We start from the raw sequence: 16,918 nt of genomic DNA, 5'->3' as shown, positions 1-16,918 counted from the left end.
TGGACAAGCCAGTAAGAAAGCTTGAGACCCTCCCTTGGTGGTTCCATTCGCCAGGTGGGAGAAGTCCACAACATCTCCCCCAGCCAGAGCAAGGGAGGCAGCGAACGTAGCCGTAACATCATCAATGGTGGTTTTTGTGCCGGATGGGGCGGAGGAAGTCGCCATGTGCAAGCGACTAGGGTTTTGGTTTTGGAGTGCGGCAGTAGGCAGCATTAGGGTTTTTGGTTAGTTGAATTAATAAATAACTAAATATTAAAATATAGGAGTTTTATTATTATTAAATCTTTATTTCTAATAATTAAATTAACTATGGTTAATCATGTTTATGGTTCATCACACATGGCAGCTTCTTATTTAGTGGTGGTATCACCAATCAAGAGGTAGTGGTGAGCAAATTTGAATCCTGGATTATTGCATCATTAGTTGCAAGTTTTATCAACTGCTTGTCTCTGCTACACCCTAAATTGAACTCTAATTTTACAAAAGCAGATAAGGGAAAAAAAAAAAATAGATAACAAGTAACACTGTAATACAACGGAAGATACAAAGTTGAATAAGAACTCGATCATTGTGCAAGCTTTTACAGGCTTACAGCGGAAGATACAAAGTTGGAATGACCCAAATTGGCAGAAGCCGCCAGCTCCTCTTCATGGTTTTCTCAACATCTGCAGGGTAAGTTGTTAGGAAGCATTGGTCTACAACGTTATAAATACCAAAATCATGAGGTGCGGAATGACGCACACATGATCATAATCATAATTGAAGTATATGCAATTCGGTTGACTCCTTGAAAGATTTGAAGGCAACACAGATATTGAAGAATTCTCTCCTACAAAAAGAGCAATATATATCATCCAATCAGTTTTTCTCAACCCACTGACCCTTCTGTGAATTCAATTCGAATACTCTAAATTTCTTTATGACCCGAATGTAACAGCCATCTTCATAGTCCAAGTATCTTTGAACCATGAATCAACAACTTTTTCCCTTCCCCTTCAAATATATATCTCTTGATTGACCCAATTGGTTCAGTTTCAGGTACAACCAATTGTACGTTTGAATACGACTGAGAAGTAACGTCAAAAGTATATAGTTTATTCAAGTAACTCACAGCATAAAATGTATCTTCCATCATGATAACTTCTTCAATCATCTGGCACCCTAGAACAATATTATCCCTTTCATCCATATACGTCCATGTGTGTCCATGTGTGTCTTTACCTACTCTAACAAAAGCCAACTGCAATCTTTCCAAATGTATAACCATAACAATGCAATCTTTTGGATTTGATATTGGAGCAGCTGAAATTGTAGCCTTGGCAACCTATTCCTCAGCTTTCAAACCATTTTTTCCAACCTGGAGGCATAAGTGCAGGTAGGCAAATGAAAGAGTTTGATTTACAAGGGTTACTCCAAAATTTGTGTGCACATCATTCCTGTCCACAAATATTAACCACCCTTTTGAAGACCCACAAAGTCGCTTATTCGGCCTCTTACTTGCAAATCAAGGACCTTATTGCTATCAATGTTGTATAAATTCCAAAAGTCTTTTTTGCCACTGTAAATCAACAACAAACATGTTTGTTTTTGTTATCCTTTGCTACTGAATACCATGACTACTTGCAAACAAGGCTAAACCGCACATAATGTGATGGTAACACTAATGTCCCTACAACTGAATTCTAAAAGATGCTTAGGCAAATTTGCCCAATCTGAAAAAGATGAAATATATATATGATGTTTAATTAGTAATATGACCAACAAAAGAACCTCGATCTTCTTGACAAACAAATGTAGAAAACTAAAACTATAGGAAAAAGAAAGAAACAACGGAGATGTGGACTAAGCAAACTTAACCGTAGCAATTATATAAGTAGTCGTATCTACTGTCAAAAGTTATGATAAGATGAAAAAGATAATGATATGGAAAAAAAAAAAAAAGATTTTCTGTGAGAAAACATATATACCTCGATCCATAATGGTTGATGTTGTTTAATTGCTTACTTTGCAGAGAAATTAATGCAGAAGAGAGAAGCTTGAAGATTGAGGTTTCGAGCTGCATACTAGTGCTATTATAGTTTCTTCCGACGTAGACCACAACTAGCTCCTCTTGCATGTTATTATAGGATAATTCAGTGGAAAAATCATGCATTCACATCAGGGCCAATTCATTGTGAGACCTACTTGTTGATCTCTAGCTCATAATATTTAGTTCTATTATTCTGTGGATCTTTAATTTTAAGCTTCAATGCATTCAATCATTAATTAAGCTTACAAGTCTTAAAATCTCATACGGATCTCTCCAAATAATGCCTCTACGGTTTGGGGAAGTCTAAGGTATGTTGATGTTTGTCATACATCAACTTTTTAATAAATATATATTAAATTAAATTAGTTGGTGAAACCTGTTGTACAGGTCAACAGGTTATCCACTTATAATTTGACATGTGTACTTAAAAAAAAAAAATTACCATACTAAGTACTCATTTATTGTTTTATACGTAAATCGTTCAAAAACTTGTAATGAAGATCATAAATATAGTAATTACTTTGATTACAACTATAATTATTACTAAATAGGTCCAATGTGACCGTTTGTTGTAAAATGTCTCATAGATGATATAATTTACAAAAGAAAGGACTCTAGTTACAAAAAGAACAACTGGATTACAAGAATAAGGACTTGAAAAGTTTTAGGTCTAATATGATTATTTACCATATAAACAAAACATTTGTTGTAGCATTGGTAAAGTGATCCTTTTTTTTTGTAAATGAAATCATATTTGAAGTAATTATCATAAAAACAACCATAATTACCACTTTATACTGTTTGGCTCCAATTTTTCTTGAGCTGGTCAACAGTCTCTTTTCTTGCACGGGCGTGCCAGCACAGTTCGGGTGCGGTCGTCGGGGATGTCCCTTGACCTGACTTCTATCAAGCGATTGTGGACGAGGAGAGCACTAACCTCGTCGTGGGATTCTTTCTGCCTCGTGGTGAGGACTTTTGTTGAGCTTCTTGAAAATCACAATCGATACTCGATGTTGTAGATCGAGCAGAGCTAGAACCACTGGGAAGTAGAGAGAACTTGCTAAAGCATGACTTTAGCTTGGCTGGTTTGCGAGGGTGTTACCCTTGCTTGGCTGGTTCAGTAACTGTTGTGGTCGCGGTACTATAGTCGGCTCCCGAGGAGACTAGGACTGAAGCACGTTGACAGAGGGTTTGGTGGCACTGAAAGTCGGTCGGCTTCTGAGAAGACTGGGACTAGGAATGTGATCACCGGTAAGAGAAAGAGAAGGAGAGGAGTTGCTCTTAGAGAGGTTGCTCTAGAGAGAACTTAGATCATCTTAGAGATGTTTTGATGAATGAATTGGTCTGTGTGATACTTGTTGTAGCCTCTATATATAGGCTACCAAGCAACACTATTTGGCCTTAAACAACTCATAATGTGTTAGGTTTTAGCACTTAAAACATTAATGGAATGTTAGGTTTGAATAATTAAACACTTGATGGAATTTGTTAGGGTTAAGTCATTTTCTGCTCCCTTATCCTTCAATTTTTATCTCCACTAAGAACTCAGATTCAACCTTCGATTTCTTCTCATGAAATGATCCACCATGAATGTAGATTATTGTGGTAAGAATTTATTTTCATGTGGTTGGGCCGGAAATGCTGCTGGACCTCTTACAGGTCCAGTTTTCCAGTTTTGCTTCTGCAGAAAATTGGATTGATTGTTTGAAGGCCTTCCACTCAAAAATAGCTCTGGCACATTTCATAAGAAATGATCCTTGAGCTGTCTAGAATGGATCTGCAGAGTTTCAGCTCATTTAGAGTTCATTTGGTCAGGCGGCCGCTCCTTCTGTTTAGCTCGGTTTCTCCTAGCCGAAGTAGGAAAATGTGCTATAGTTGACTTTTCATGCTTCCATAGTAGGCTTTATTTAGCCTCTAAATATATATTTCGAACTTGTCGACAATATATAGCTTGAGCCACTGACATTGGCTCAATTTCTCCAAGACGTGCATTGTCAGGCCAAAATGCTCATTTTGGGCCCAAACATATACCTCAATTGTTGTAATTTATAGTAAAATGCATTGTCAAACGAGTAATTATCTCATGGATGATGAGATTTACACAAGAAAAGTATTAATTACAAAATAGAAAACTTTAATATACAATTAAGGACTCGCGCCTGATTTACAATATAAACAACAAGTTTTTCCTATATGCCAAATATCAAAGACCATGATTAATCATTCACCACTTCACGTCCAGCTCTTCTACCTACCTAGTTCCAGCAACTAATACTAAGGGAATACTAAACCAGATTGATAGTATTGCTAAGATGCAATCTTTAAAATTACTTTCAACCTTGACACCTAGCCAACTAATGTCGCTCTAACTTCTAAATATAAAATTGATTTAATAGTTCTACTTTTCTTGCCACACCGTTCACCGTATCTACACTAATTCTATGGACATGAAAGAAACAATAAAAGGTAATTGCATTTGACAGAATCAAGATTCAAGAAAAGCAAGAATCTTACTTCAAAAGTATGTGATGACACCTGAAAAGAAAAGTCCTTTGGAAGTAATCAAGAGTCCAAGATGGTCCAACCTGCAAGAACTCATTGTAAGAATCATAATCAAGAAATCATGACCTCGAAATAAAGCGAGGGGGTCTTCGCCAAAGCTCTGATATATGGCATGGTTGAAGAGAGAGAGATTTGGGTTCGGGAAAGAGGTGAAGACATTGTGGGTGTAGCGAGGGGAAGAGGAGAGAGAGAGAGGCGCAGAGAGAGATGACAGTGGAGGCTAAGGAGGCGTTGTGGTGGAGATTGGACTGGAGAATGTGGCCGTAGAATTACAACTAATCATGCTGCAGGAAGTAAAAACAAATATGGTACCAGAAAACTTATGAGTATTGGGAAACCTATCCTTCCTTAACGCACTTCTTCATTCCTCCAGTCTTCTCCTTTTCAACTTAGGGTTTTATCAAATAGGTTTGGGTTTGTATATATTTGATAACAAGGTTTTAAAGGAGGGGGGAGGGGGCCAGCATATTAACTCTAACCTCGAGTAACCTAGAGAAAACTTTGAGAGAAAAGTTGCCGACCGTGCTTGTCCGGCTGCGCTTCGACGTTGACGATGTCTTCTGGCCTCGTCGGCGGTCGTCGAGTGCGGCCAGATGGGTTGACAATGTGAGCTAGCGGCGATTGGGGCTGTATGGGCTCCTTATGCCATGGCTTTGGCTGGCGGCAGTGTCGACACAGGCAGAGGGTTCGCGGCAGATGGTGGAGCCTGATAGGATCCGTTTCGGATCTCGCCGCTTTCGCTGGGTTTGTGGCTGGGCTTCGTATCTGTTCTGGTGGTTTCTATGGTTTTGATCCATTCGGATCTTGCCCTAAAATCGTTGGAGTTTGGATCGATCTCAGTGCTTACAGCGGAGGACGACAAAGAGCAGGGATGGACTGGCTTCGGTGCCTGAAGTGGAGGGCGGTTTGCGGTGCTGATCGACGACGTGACTTTGCCGGAGGTTGAGATCTGCAAGCAGCGGCCTGACGGGCTTGGAAGCATGATGGTGGTGGCTGGGCTGTCTGTGCAGCACTTGTGTGGGCCGGGCTCAATGGCTGGAGCTCTTGGGCCCTAATCCGGTGGTGGGCCTGGTCTGGGCCTGATGTATCTTGGGCCTGGGGTTTTACTCGGGGTTCAAGATCTTTTATTTTATATTTTATTTTTTTAGTTACTATTATATTTCCTTGCTTTGGGAACCCTAGGTTTGTATTACTCTCTAATTTTGTTAGGGAACTACGCATTTTCGTGCCTCTAGCAAATCCTCTTGAGTAGTTACGATGGAGGATTCTCGAGACAAGGGCATGGGAAGCTTTTGGTTCCCGGGTCTCCTTGCCTAGTACTTGATTTTGAGTCTTTACTACTTGCTTCTTAGTTCTCTCTAGTTGTACACCAATTGAGGTCTCTAGGCGACCAGGTTTACTTTTCAAAAGAGAGGTTTTGTAGTGAGGATTTGATCTCCTGTATGTAGGCTCACAATAAGTGAGCGCATGTGTTAACAGTGAGGGTTCACCTATTCTTTGCCTGGTAGCTTATACCATGTATGATTTTGGTGTAAGACAACATTCGATGTACGTGCCTTCTAGCCATGGATAAATGAATGAAATTATCTCATTTTCTCAAAAAAACTTAGGGTTTTATCAGAGCAAACAGAAAATTTGTACCAGAAGAAATTGAACGACTTCTTACCTGCCCTTTCAATTTAGGGTTTTATGAGAAAGTTTCAAATTTTACGGTTGATATGTAATTTAGAATTTTGCAAAAAAAAAAAAAAATGTTGATACAGGCTAACGGGTAAGCAGGTTACCATCATCGAATATTCTGAACCGTTAGATATATTATCAGTTTAATTATATCTGACGGTCTAAAATATTCAAAAAAGCTAATGTATGACATACATTAACTAGAATTTTCCCTACGGTTTTATCAACCTTGTAATACTGTAATACAACGATCTTCAAATAAGCAAATATAAAAACTCATTGTTCAAACTTTTACAGCTGAAGATACAAAGTAGGAATGACCCAAATTGGTAGTAGCCCCCAGCTCCTCTTCATGAGTTTCTTAACATGTGCAGGGTAAGTTTCTAGGAAGATTTGGTCTACAACGTTATAAATACCAAAATCATGAGGTGCGTTAAGGCATAATATATGATCACAATCATGATTAAAATATATGCAATTCGATTGACATCCTGAAATATTTGAAGGCAACACAGATATAGAAGAGTTATCTCCTACAAAAAGCGCAATATCACCCAATGAGCTTTTCTCAACCCACTCACCCTTATGTGAATTCAATTCAAATACTCTAAATTTCTTCGTCACCCGTTTGTAATCATCACCTTCATATTCCATGTATCTGTGAACCATCAACAAACTTTTCCCTTCCCCTTCAAATATATATCTCTTGATTAACCTAATTGGTTTATTTTCAGGTACAACCAATTGTACGTTTGAATACGACTGAGAATTAACGTCAAAAGTATAAAGTTTATTCGAGTAACTCACAGCATGAAATGTATCTTCAATCTTGATAACTTCTTCAATCATCTGGCACCCTAGAACAATACTCTCCCTTTCATCCATATACGTCCATGTTGTGTCTTTACCTAGTCTAATAAAAGCCAACTGCAATCTTTCCAAATGTATGACCATAACAATGCAATCTTCTGGATTTAATATTGGATCAGCTGAAATTGTAGCCTTGAACACGTATTCTTCACACCGTTTAAACCATTTTTCCCAACCTGGAGGCATAAGTGGAGGTAGGCGAATGAAAGAGTTTGCTTTCTCTCTCCTTCCTTTAACCCTAAAGAATGGATTTACAAGGGTTACTCCAAAATTCTTGTCCACATCATTCCTGTCAACAAATATTAACCACCCTTTTGAAGACCCACAAAGCCGCTTATTCGGCACTCTTACTTGCAAATCAAGGACCTTATTACTATCAATGTTGTACAAATTCCAATAGTCTTTTTTGCCGCTGTAAATCAACAACATTGGAGCTGTCATCCTAACATGTTTGTTTTTGTTATCCTTTGCTACTGAATACCATGACTTACAAACAAGGCTAAACCGCACATAGTGTGTTGGTAACACTAATGTCTCTACAACTGAATCCAAAAGATGCTTTGGCAAATTTGCCCAATCTGAAAAGATGAAATATATGATGTTTAATTAGTAACATGGACAACAAAAGAACCTCGATCTGATCTTGACAAATAAATGTAGAAAACTAAAATTATTGGAAAAAGAAAGAAACAACGGAGAGATAGACTAAGCAATTAAACTTAATCCTAGCAATTATACAAGTAGTAGTATCTACTGCAAAAGTTATGATAAGATGAAAAAGATAATGATATGGAAACAAAAATAGATTCTGCGAGAAAACGTACCTCGATCCATAATGGTTGATGTTGTTTTATTGTTTACTTTGCAGAGAAAGTACTAGTGCAGAAGAAGAAGCAGAAGCTTGAAGATTGAGGCTTCGAGCTGTAACTACTACTATTATAGTTTCTGCAGACGTCGACCACAACTAGCTCCTCTTGAGTGTCTCTGTCTCCGGCATGCACAGATCTGGTTTCTTGATTTGTAGTGTTTTGAAAATCAGATGAATGAAGATTTTTGTTTTTGCTGAGAAAACCAAGATAGAAGAAGACTGAAGATTGTAAGTTGTCTTTCCCTTTCTCACAGGCAGATGGAGTTAGCTAGCTAGCTAGGCAGCTCTTTTTCATTCTTTCTTTTGGGCAAGCAGTTGGTGGCTGATTAATTCGTTGCCACTCGATGACTTTAATGTGGTCGACCTACAAAATACTGTGGATGTAGTCCTTCTCTTTTCCTGTATTGTTTAGTTGGTTGGTTTCTAGCTCATAATGAACTATGAAGTTGCAATTCATTCACATCAGGGCCAATTCATTATGAGACCTGTATTGTTTAGTTGGTTGGTTTCTAGCTCATAATGGATGTAGTCCTTCTCTTTTCCTGTATTGTTTACTGTGAAAAATCATGCATTCACATCAGGGCCAATTCATTATGAGACCTACTTGTTGATCTCTAGCTCATAATATTTAGTTCTATTATTATGTGGATCTTTAATTTTAAGCTTCAATGCATTCAATCATTAATTAAGCTTACAAGTCTTTTGAATACCTCAAATCTCATACGGATCTCTCCAAATAATGCCTCTACGGTTTTATCAAACCCTCTCACATTTTCAAGGCATCTCTCACTTAAAAAAAAAAAAAAGAGAGAGAAGCTCTTTTCCAAATGGTTGGCTCATCAACTGCTTGTCTGCTACACATCCTAAATGTGAACACTAAATAACTATTTTACAAGCGCAGATAAGGAAAAAAATAAATAACAAGTAATATTGTAATACAACGATCTTCAAATAAGCAAATATAAAAACTCATTGTTCAGACTTTTACAGCTGAAGATACAAAGTAGGAATGACCCAAATTGGTAGTAGCTCCCAGCTCCTCTTCATGAGTTTCTTAAAATGTGCAGGGTAAGTTTCTAGGAAGATTTGGTCTACAACGTTATATATACCAAAATCATGAGGTGCGTTAAGGAATAATATATGATCACAATCATGATTAAAATATATGCAATTCGATTGACATCCTGAAATATTTGAAGGCAACACAGATATAGAAGAGTTATCTCCTACAAAAAGCGCAATATCACCCAATGAGCTTTTCTCAACCCACTCACCCTTATGTGAATTCAATTCAAATACTCTAAATTTCTTCGTCACCCGTTTGTAATCATCACCTTCATATTCCATGTATCTCTGAACCATCAACAAACTTTTCCCTTCCCCTTCAAATATGTATCTCTTGATTAACCCAATTGGTTCATTTTCAGGTACAACCAATTGTACGTTTGAATACGACTGAGAATTAACGTCAAAAGTATAAAGTTTGTTCGAGTAACTCACAGCATAAAATGTATCTTCAATCTTGATAACTTCTTGAATCATCTGGCACCCTAGAACAATATTATCCTTTTCATTCATATATGTCCATGTTGTGTCTTTACCTAGTCTAATAAAAGCCAACTGCAATCTTTCCAAATGTATGACCATAACAATGCAATCTTCTGGATTTAATATTGGATCAGCTGAAATTGTAGCCTTGAACACGTAATCTTCACACCGTTTAAACCATTTTTCCCAACCTGGAGGCATAAGTGGAGGTAGGCGAATGAAAGAGTTTGCTTTCTCTCTCCTTCCTTTAACCCTAAAGAATGGATTTACAAGGGTTACTCCAAAATTCTTGTCCACATCATTCCTATCAACAAAAATTAACCACCCTTTTGAAGACCCACAAAGCCGCTTATTCGGCACTCTTACTTGCAAATCAAGGACCTTATTACTATCAATGTTGTACAAATTCCAATAGTCTTTTTTGCCGCTGTAAATCAACAACATTGGAGCTGTCATCCTAACATGTTTGTTTTTGTTATCCTTTGCTACTGAATACCATGACTTACAAACAAGGCTAAACCGCACATAGTGTGTTGGTAACACTAATGTCTCTACAACTGAATCCAAAAGATGCTTTGGCAAATTTGCCCAATCTGAAAAGATGAAATATATGATGTTTAATTAGTAACATGGACAACAAAAGAACCTCGATCTGATCTTGACAAATAAATGTAGAAAACTAAAATTATTGGAAAAAGAAAGAAACAACGGAGAGATAGACTAAGCAATTAAACTTAATCCTAGCAATTATATAAGTAGTAGTATCTACTGCAAAAGTTATGATAAGATGAAAAAGATAATGATATGGAAACAAAAATAGATTCTGCGAGAAAACGTACCTCGATCCATAATGGTTGATGTTGTTTTATTGTTTACTTTGCAGAGAAAGTACTAGTGCAGAAGAAGAAGCAGAAGCTTGAAGATTGAGGCTTCGAGCTGTAACTAGTACTATTATAGTTTCTGCCGACGTCGACCGGCCACAACTAGCTCCTCTTGAGTGTCTCTGTCTCCGGCATGCACAGATCTGGTTTCTTGATGTGTAGTGTTTTGAAAACCAGATGAATGAAGATTTTTGTTTTTGCTGAGAAAACCAAGATAGAAGAAGACTGAAGATTGTAAGTTGTCTCTCCCTTTCTCACAGGCAGCTGATGGAGTTAGCTAGATAGGCAGCTCTTTTTCCTTCTTTCTTTTGGGCAAGCAGTTGGTGGCTGATTAATTCGTTGCCACTCGATGACTTTAATGTGGTCGACCTACAAAATACTGTGGATGTAGTCCTTCTCTTTTCGTGTATTGTTCTACGTGTATGAACTATGAAGTTGCAATCTCTACCCTTATTTATACATAATCCCAACAAGTGAGAATTGTATATTAACCTATTAGAGATAGGAAAAATCAAGAATATTGACCTACATTAGTCAGGAAAATCAAGAATTATGCACATTAACTTATTAGAGTTAGGAAATTTAGTATATATATTAAATCTATTAGAGATAACAAATCAGGAATATTAGGATTATATATATATATATTTAAGAACTATTGTATATTAACAGATAGATTAGAGTTGGAAAATTCAAGACCAAGGTAAGTTATTCAAGAACGCTTATTTTTTTTTTTTTTGAGAATAAATTCAAGAACACTTATTAGGTGCAGGAAATTGATGCAGTTATTACTCATTATAGTTAGAAATTTATGTATATATACTGTATTAAGCTATTAGAGGCTGGAATTTGAAATTTGTGCATATTAGTAACTCACCTGTTAACAAAAGAAAATCAATTACGAGAGATTATTCAGAGCACCGCCGTGCACTTGCACCAACATAAATGAATGGTTAGATTGCATTAAATACATTTTTTGTTTATTAAAAATAAAGTTGATAATAAATATCAAGGGTTGAGATTATTTTATAAGGGTTGGGTCACTTGCACCGTCGGTGCATAGAATAATTTCCAATCAATTACAATATAAAAACCATGAAAACTATGACCTAGTTTGGACATTAAGGACAAGAATTAATGCAATTAATAAAGGTTATGAAACCATCTCTCTTCTGTTTTTGGCAATAAATAAATATGACGTCCATCTACTACTAGCTTCTCCCCTTAGATTGACGTACTACAAGAGAAAACCCCTTTAGAGACAAAAGTATCGGAGACACAACTCATATGCGTCTCTAATAACTATTATGGGTGACATAATTTTTTGGTTTGTCACCTAAAAATTGTCATCTTAAATTAGATTTGCATTAATTTTTACGTGACAAAATAATAAAGAAAGGAGACAAAATGCTTTTGTCGCAACTTTTTATTAGAGACAAAATATAATTTTGTCCCCTATTCACTTTATCATTTAGGCAGTTTTGCCTTCACTCCGCCAGCGGGAAAATCTTAAAATTTTGGGAGGAAAAACAATTGAGGCTTCAAATCTCCAAAACGGCGCAGTATTGAGAAAAATAGGATAAAGGTACAGATACTTTATTTTTTTTTCTTTCATTCTCCCCACAGCGAAATTCATGGTTTCCCAAACGTACACGATTTCAAACCTCAAACTGCCAGCAACTCCACCTTCAATTTGACCGACAACTGCATCTCCTCAAACCAAGTTCTCTCTAATCTCTTCTCTTCACTTGTCTACCCCAGCAGCCTGTCTCAAAATCATCCTGAATCACCAGCGCCTAACCCCTTCCTCTCGTCTTTTGATTGATCAGGTAAGTTTTAGTTTATGCTTCTTTTCTTTTGATATTTTGATTCGATATTTCAGTGAGTATTGTCAATTTTCTTTGATTTTTATTATAATTGTGTTTTGATTATACTATTTTAGTTGGGATGATGGGTTTTATACTGGTAAGAAATTGTTTCAGATAGGAAGGGGGCTTGCGGTAGACTTTTCAATTTCAATTTCAATTCTTGTTTGTGATGATTAGGCATTTTTGTTTGATAATCCTGGTTTTTTGAGAGAGACCTTCAGCCGATGACTACTCAGCCTCTAACCTTCACCCTCTAGCCTCCTGCCGGTGATTACCCAGCCTACACCGTCTAACCCTCCAGTCGTAGCTGTCCTGGCATTCTCACAGCTTCCAGCGTCTAACCCTAAACTTTCTTTTGCACTTTAATTTTGTTAATTTTTTGATGCAGTATCCTTGAATTTAATATTTTTCCATCTGGGTTCTTTTGCAATTGTTAAATTTCTGTTCTTGAAGCCTATTATATGCTTGACTGAAAATAGAAAAGAGTTACAAAGTTCTATGTGGGAAACTACTGTCTTGAAATATTCTTATATGATTATTGCACGCAGATCATTTGCAGATGTAGAATGTGGAATTCCTTAAGAGTTGAAGTATGATTGGAAGAACTGAAGACTATGTGGCACTTTGGGACATGTCCAGTGGCTTTTCTTTCTTTGCTTCTCGGTTTCAGGTTTAATGAAAATTTGTGGTATGTGATTTTGTCAGTTTTTTGTTCTTGTACTTTGGAGTTTGATATTGTTGTGAATGAATAATGAGATTCTTGAGCATATCAACTATTGAAGAGAATAAAGAATGTAGAGTAATGACAGTCATTTGTGATATAGAATGTGATTCAAACATGATTAGAAAACCAATGAAGCATAATTACCGAAGAGGGATGTTGGAAGCATATGGTTGTGGAAGTGCTTTTTCTCAGTCTTATTTTGGTCAGCTTGGTGCCAAAAGAGCCTTTAGTTCTTACAAATTGTGGTCAGCTTTTACTAACTAATTATTGCTGTAAATAAGATCACACTGTCAATTCATTGATCCAAAATACTTCTTATCTCTTCCACAGCTAATAAACAAGGCTTTAATCCTTTTTTGTTGTTGTCTATTCTACTACATCTGCAACTTTTTCTTGTTCTAGCTTTTGTCAGATTACTTCTAACTTTGTCTTCAATTTTATTTTGGAAGGGTCAGTAGCAATATAACAATGTTTGCAGGTTCATTTGGATACCCTTTAAACTAGTTGTTTGGCTATTTTAATTTCAGGTTTTGTTGATCGCAAGACTTCAACCCAGAAATTGCTCTAGTATTATAAAGGTGTCCAGGTATACTGTAAAGCTCCACATATAGTATATTACATCTTCCTCTTTTTATTTTTCGTAACACAAGATATTGATCGATACTCGCTCCATCTTCTTTTTCCATTTTCTTTTTTCTCTCTGTTTGATCAATATTCGCTATATCTCTAGTGGTTCATTTAATATTTGTGCTTCATTCCCTTTGACTGAACTTATAATCACTTACTTGTAGCCAAAGATTTTAAGATTACAAGTTGTTCTCTTAATCATTTTTTTTTTTTGGTTGTTTTGTTTTGATCTTATTGTTCAAAGTTAGTTCTTTTATACCTCTAAACTATTTTAAGTGTATGATTGGTTTGCTGTTGCTTAGGCCCAAGTGAACATATTATGTTCATATTTCTTTTGGCATCTGATCTATTTTTGTTGTGTGAGAAAGCGTTAACAACCTTTAATCACAGCTCACTTATCTTTAATAATTTTCTACTGACCATAATTTTCTACTGACCATATCTTTTGGCCTTGAGAAGCTGAAATTTTATTTTGCTATTGTCTTGATTTGTTTTTAGGTTTTGTTGAGCTCACTTCAATCCAAAATAGCTTTAGTATTACACAAAACGTGTCCAGGTATGCTCTAAAGTTCCACGTAGTCTATTAATATCTTCCTCTGTTTTTTTTTTTTCATGGTTTATGGGATCTAAAACCAGTCTTGAAACACGATATATATAATAGAAAAATAAGGAAAGACATTATATGATTTTGGATATATATATATATATATATATATATATATATATATATATATATATATATAGTGTTCATTAAATTTCATATTTGTTAGTTGAATAAGAATTATTTTGCTAATATGAATTCATAGATGAAACCTATGTGGTATATGAATTTTCATATTTGTTAGTTGAATAAGAATTATTTTGCTAATATGAATTCATAGATGAAACCTATGTGGTATATGAATTCATCTTTATTGATATTGTTTAAAGTCCTTTTATTATACTAACTGTATATTAATGTCCTGTTATTGCAGAAACGAAGTCAAGTTAATGCTGCAAATCGAAATCAGAAAGAGTATAATCACTGTGGAGGTTCACGGCCTTACCAAAAACATATGGAAGCTGCACTTAAGGTAATGAATTATTTATAGTCTTTATTAGAATAAATATGTTGGTAACTAGACATGGTGTTCGGTGTCTTGCTTGTTGATGGTACAGCTTTTGGTTTAACCTTGTGTGTGGATGTTGATTCATTCTTTGAGAATAATAGAAACTAGTATAAACACATACATGTAGGCAACTCTGAATTCTGAACTGATTGATTGCAGATTGTGCAATTTTTCTTTCAAATTTATTGGTAATTAAGTAACTTCTTCCCCTGTTCTTTGTTTATTTGCCTTTTCTTTCACCTCATGTCAGACTCGATTCTTATAATTTAGTGTTAATGTGCAGTTTTTCTTTCAAAATTATTGGAAATTAAGTATCTATGTACATTTATCACTGCTTGTATATTGAGAAGCAGAATTATGAGTTTTAAACTGGGCTGCGAACCTGTTATGTGTTCATAAGTATTATATCCTGTTTGATCAAATAATTAGTATTGCTTTTTCTATAGGTTCCACAGTCATTGATTCTTCTATTTGTTTCAAATGAGACAGCTTAAAGGTCCAACTTGAACATTGAAGTTGTCACTTCTCTAGAATTAGGAAAGGCTAGTTTCATATATTGCATCCAGCAAGGTGCACTTCAACTGAACCAAATGGTTAGAGCTAAGGAGGTTACTACTGCCTATTGAAAATATATTGTAACATGAACATAGTATCAGTAAAAGGCATGCCCTTGGTCCTTGTTTTGATGTTTTGGTTTGAAAATCAATTGTTAGTACGCTTTAGTCATGTTAGGTTTTATTGTGATTTACTTTTACGAATCACTAAGAAGTAAGAAGTGATATATTCTCACTGTTCTGAGTGGTTTTCTGCTTGGTCGTAATATTACTTGAGCCTAAAATCTGCATGTGCCCTTGCTCCTGCAGTCTGTTTAATTATTAGTCTGCTCATGTGTTTATGGTCTTTATTGGCATAAATTTGCATGTTTGGAGGTATTGAGTTATAATTGAATATTTATAACAAACATGTATTATATGCATACTGATCATATAACTTTTTATTTTGAGCACAAACAGAAAGGTAAAAATGTGTCTTTTGTTGAGAATTGGAGCGTTATGCATCAACATCATAATGGTCAATGGATCAACGAAGCAGCTGAACAAACAGGGGTTAGCAGAATAAAATGTTAGCAGAATTGAATCAAACAAAGATTTAAGTTAGCTGAAGTCCTTGGGGCTGCCTTACTTGATGAGATAGAAGTTCCTGTCTCTATGCAGTTAGATATCTTGGCAAATGGCGTTGGGGTTGCAAAGGGTAGAGGCATTCGCGGTCTGGGCTATGGTCCACGGAAGGAACCCGTCCTTTATTCTGAGAGTGATAAATCTACAAATACTTCCGTGACAGAACAAAAGGTGGTTGAGCTGACAGCCACAGTGGAAAAGCTTTTGAGGCATATCAATCACATAGAAGAGCAACTTGCTGCTGTTAAAGGGTATATTATTCATCATTCTAATGATGAAGATGATTATGATAATGGGGATGATGATGTGAATATCTATCGGGATGAAGATGAGGGTGCAGACTAGCTATTAGGACTTTAATATGTTTTCCGATGGAACTTTAGTTTTATATTATTAAACTAGGGAACTTGTTTTCGCTAGCTATTGTCTATGTAGAAGTGTAGAAACGCAAAACTTCACTTTCTCAGTTATACTATCTTTCATTTATTTAATGCAATTAAATATATTTTTATTTAGTTTCATTCAGTGCTGAAATTTGTTATATAAAATTGATAATTAAATATTATGTTGCCAAGAATGGGTGTTAAGGTGACATTTTGTCTCCAATATTATATAATTAATTAAATATGAAATTTTTTTTTAATTAATTTCAATATAATCAGAGTATGGGTGACAAACTAGTTTGTCACCGATTCCCACCAATCCCGCCATTTTATTTAAATTACCCTCCATTTATAGAATTTCTGTCAATTGTGAAATGTTTTAGGTGACAAAATATAATTGTATAGGAGACGAAAAATGTTTTGTCCCCTTTATTTTTGGGTGACAAAATAAAGCTTTTGTCACTAATAAGAATCTGTCACCCACTATTGGAGACGAAATTAGAGACAAAATGATTTTGTCACCCATACCAATGGGTGACAAATTTGTTGGAATGGGAAACAAAACAGGTTTGTCACTAAAGGGGTCCGGCA

At 35.8% G+C, this 16,918-nt stretch overlaps 2 protein-coding genes and 1 long non-coding RNA gene across 4 annotated transcripts; 1 reads left to right on the top strand and 2 right to left on the bottom strand.

The window, feature by feature from the left end:
- Positions 1–6,562: 6,562 nt before the first annotated feature.
- LOC133727418 (F-box protein SKIP23-like) lies at positions 6,563–8,249 on the bottom strand. The gene is made up of 2 exons (XM_062155028.1): positions 7,966–8,249; positions 6,563–7,719 (listed from the first exon to the last, which is right to left on the bottom strand). The coding sequence occupies exons 1-2, from the start codon at positions 7,973–7,975 to the stop codon at positions 6,563–6,565; spliced, it is 1,167 nt and encodes a 388-aa protein (XP_062011012.1). The 5' UTR covers positions 7,976–8,249.
- Positions 8,250–8,977: 728 nt separating this feature from the next.
- LOC133727475 (F-box protein SKIP23-like) lies at positions 8,978–10,737 on the bottom strand. The gene is made up of 2 exons (XM_062155052.1): positions 10,397–10,737; positions 8,978–10,150 (listed from the first exon to the last, which is right to left on the bottom strand). Exons 1-2 carry the CDS (start codon positions 10,404–10,406, stop codon positions 8,994–8,996), a joined length of 1,167 nt encoding a protein of 388 aa, XP_062011036.1. The 5' UTR covers positions 10,407–10,737; the 3' UTR covers positions 8,978–8,993.
- A 1,303-nt stretch (positions 10,738–12,040) lies between these two features.
- On the top strand, positions 12,041–16,465 carry LOC133710952 (uncharacterized). Of its 2 annotated transcripts, none has more exons than XR_009846982.1 (6): positions 12,041–12,267; positions 12,855–12,994; positions 13,131–13,616; positions 14,156–14,213; positions 14,632–14,730; positions 15,780–16,465. It is a non-coding gene; the product is annotated as an uncharacterized LOC133710952 (long non-coding RNA). The 2 variants fall into 2 exon arrangements; XR_009846974.1 differs by having other exon boundaries at positions 12,051–12,267; positions 13,558–13,616.
- The last annotated feature ends 453 nt before the right edge of the window (positions 16,466–16,918 follow it).

The sequence above is a fragment of the Rosa rugosa genome, chromosome 1 (genome assembly GCF_958449725.1).
Source record: "Rosa rugosa chromosome 1, drRosRugo1.1, whole genome shotgun sequence".
Classification (NCBI taxonomy): domain Eukaryota; kingdom Viridiplantae; phylum Streptophyta; class Magnoliopsida; order Rosales; family Rosaceae; genus Rosa; species Rosa rugosa.
This window is presented reverse-complemented; position numbering and strand designations above follow the sequence as displayed.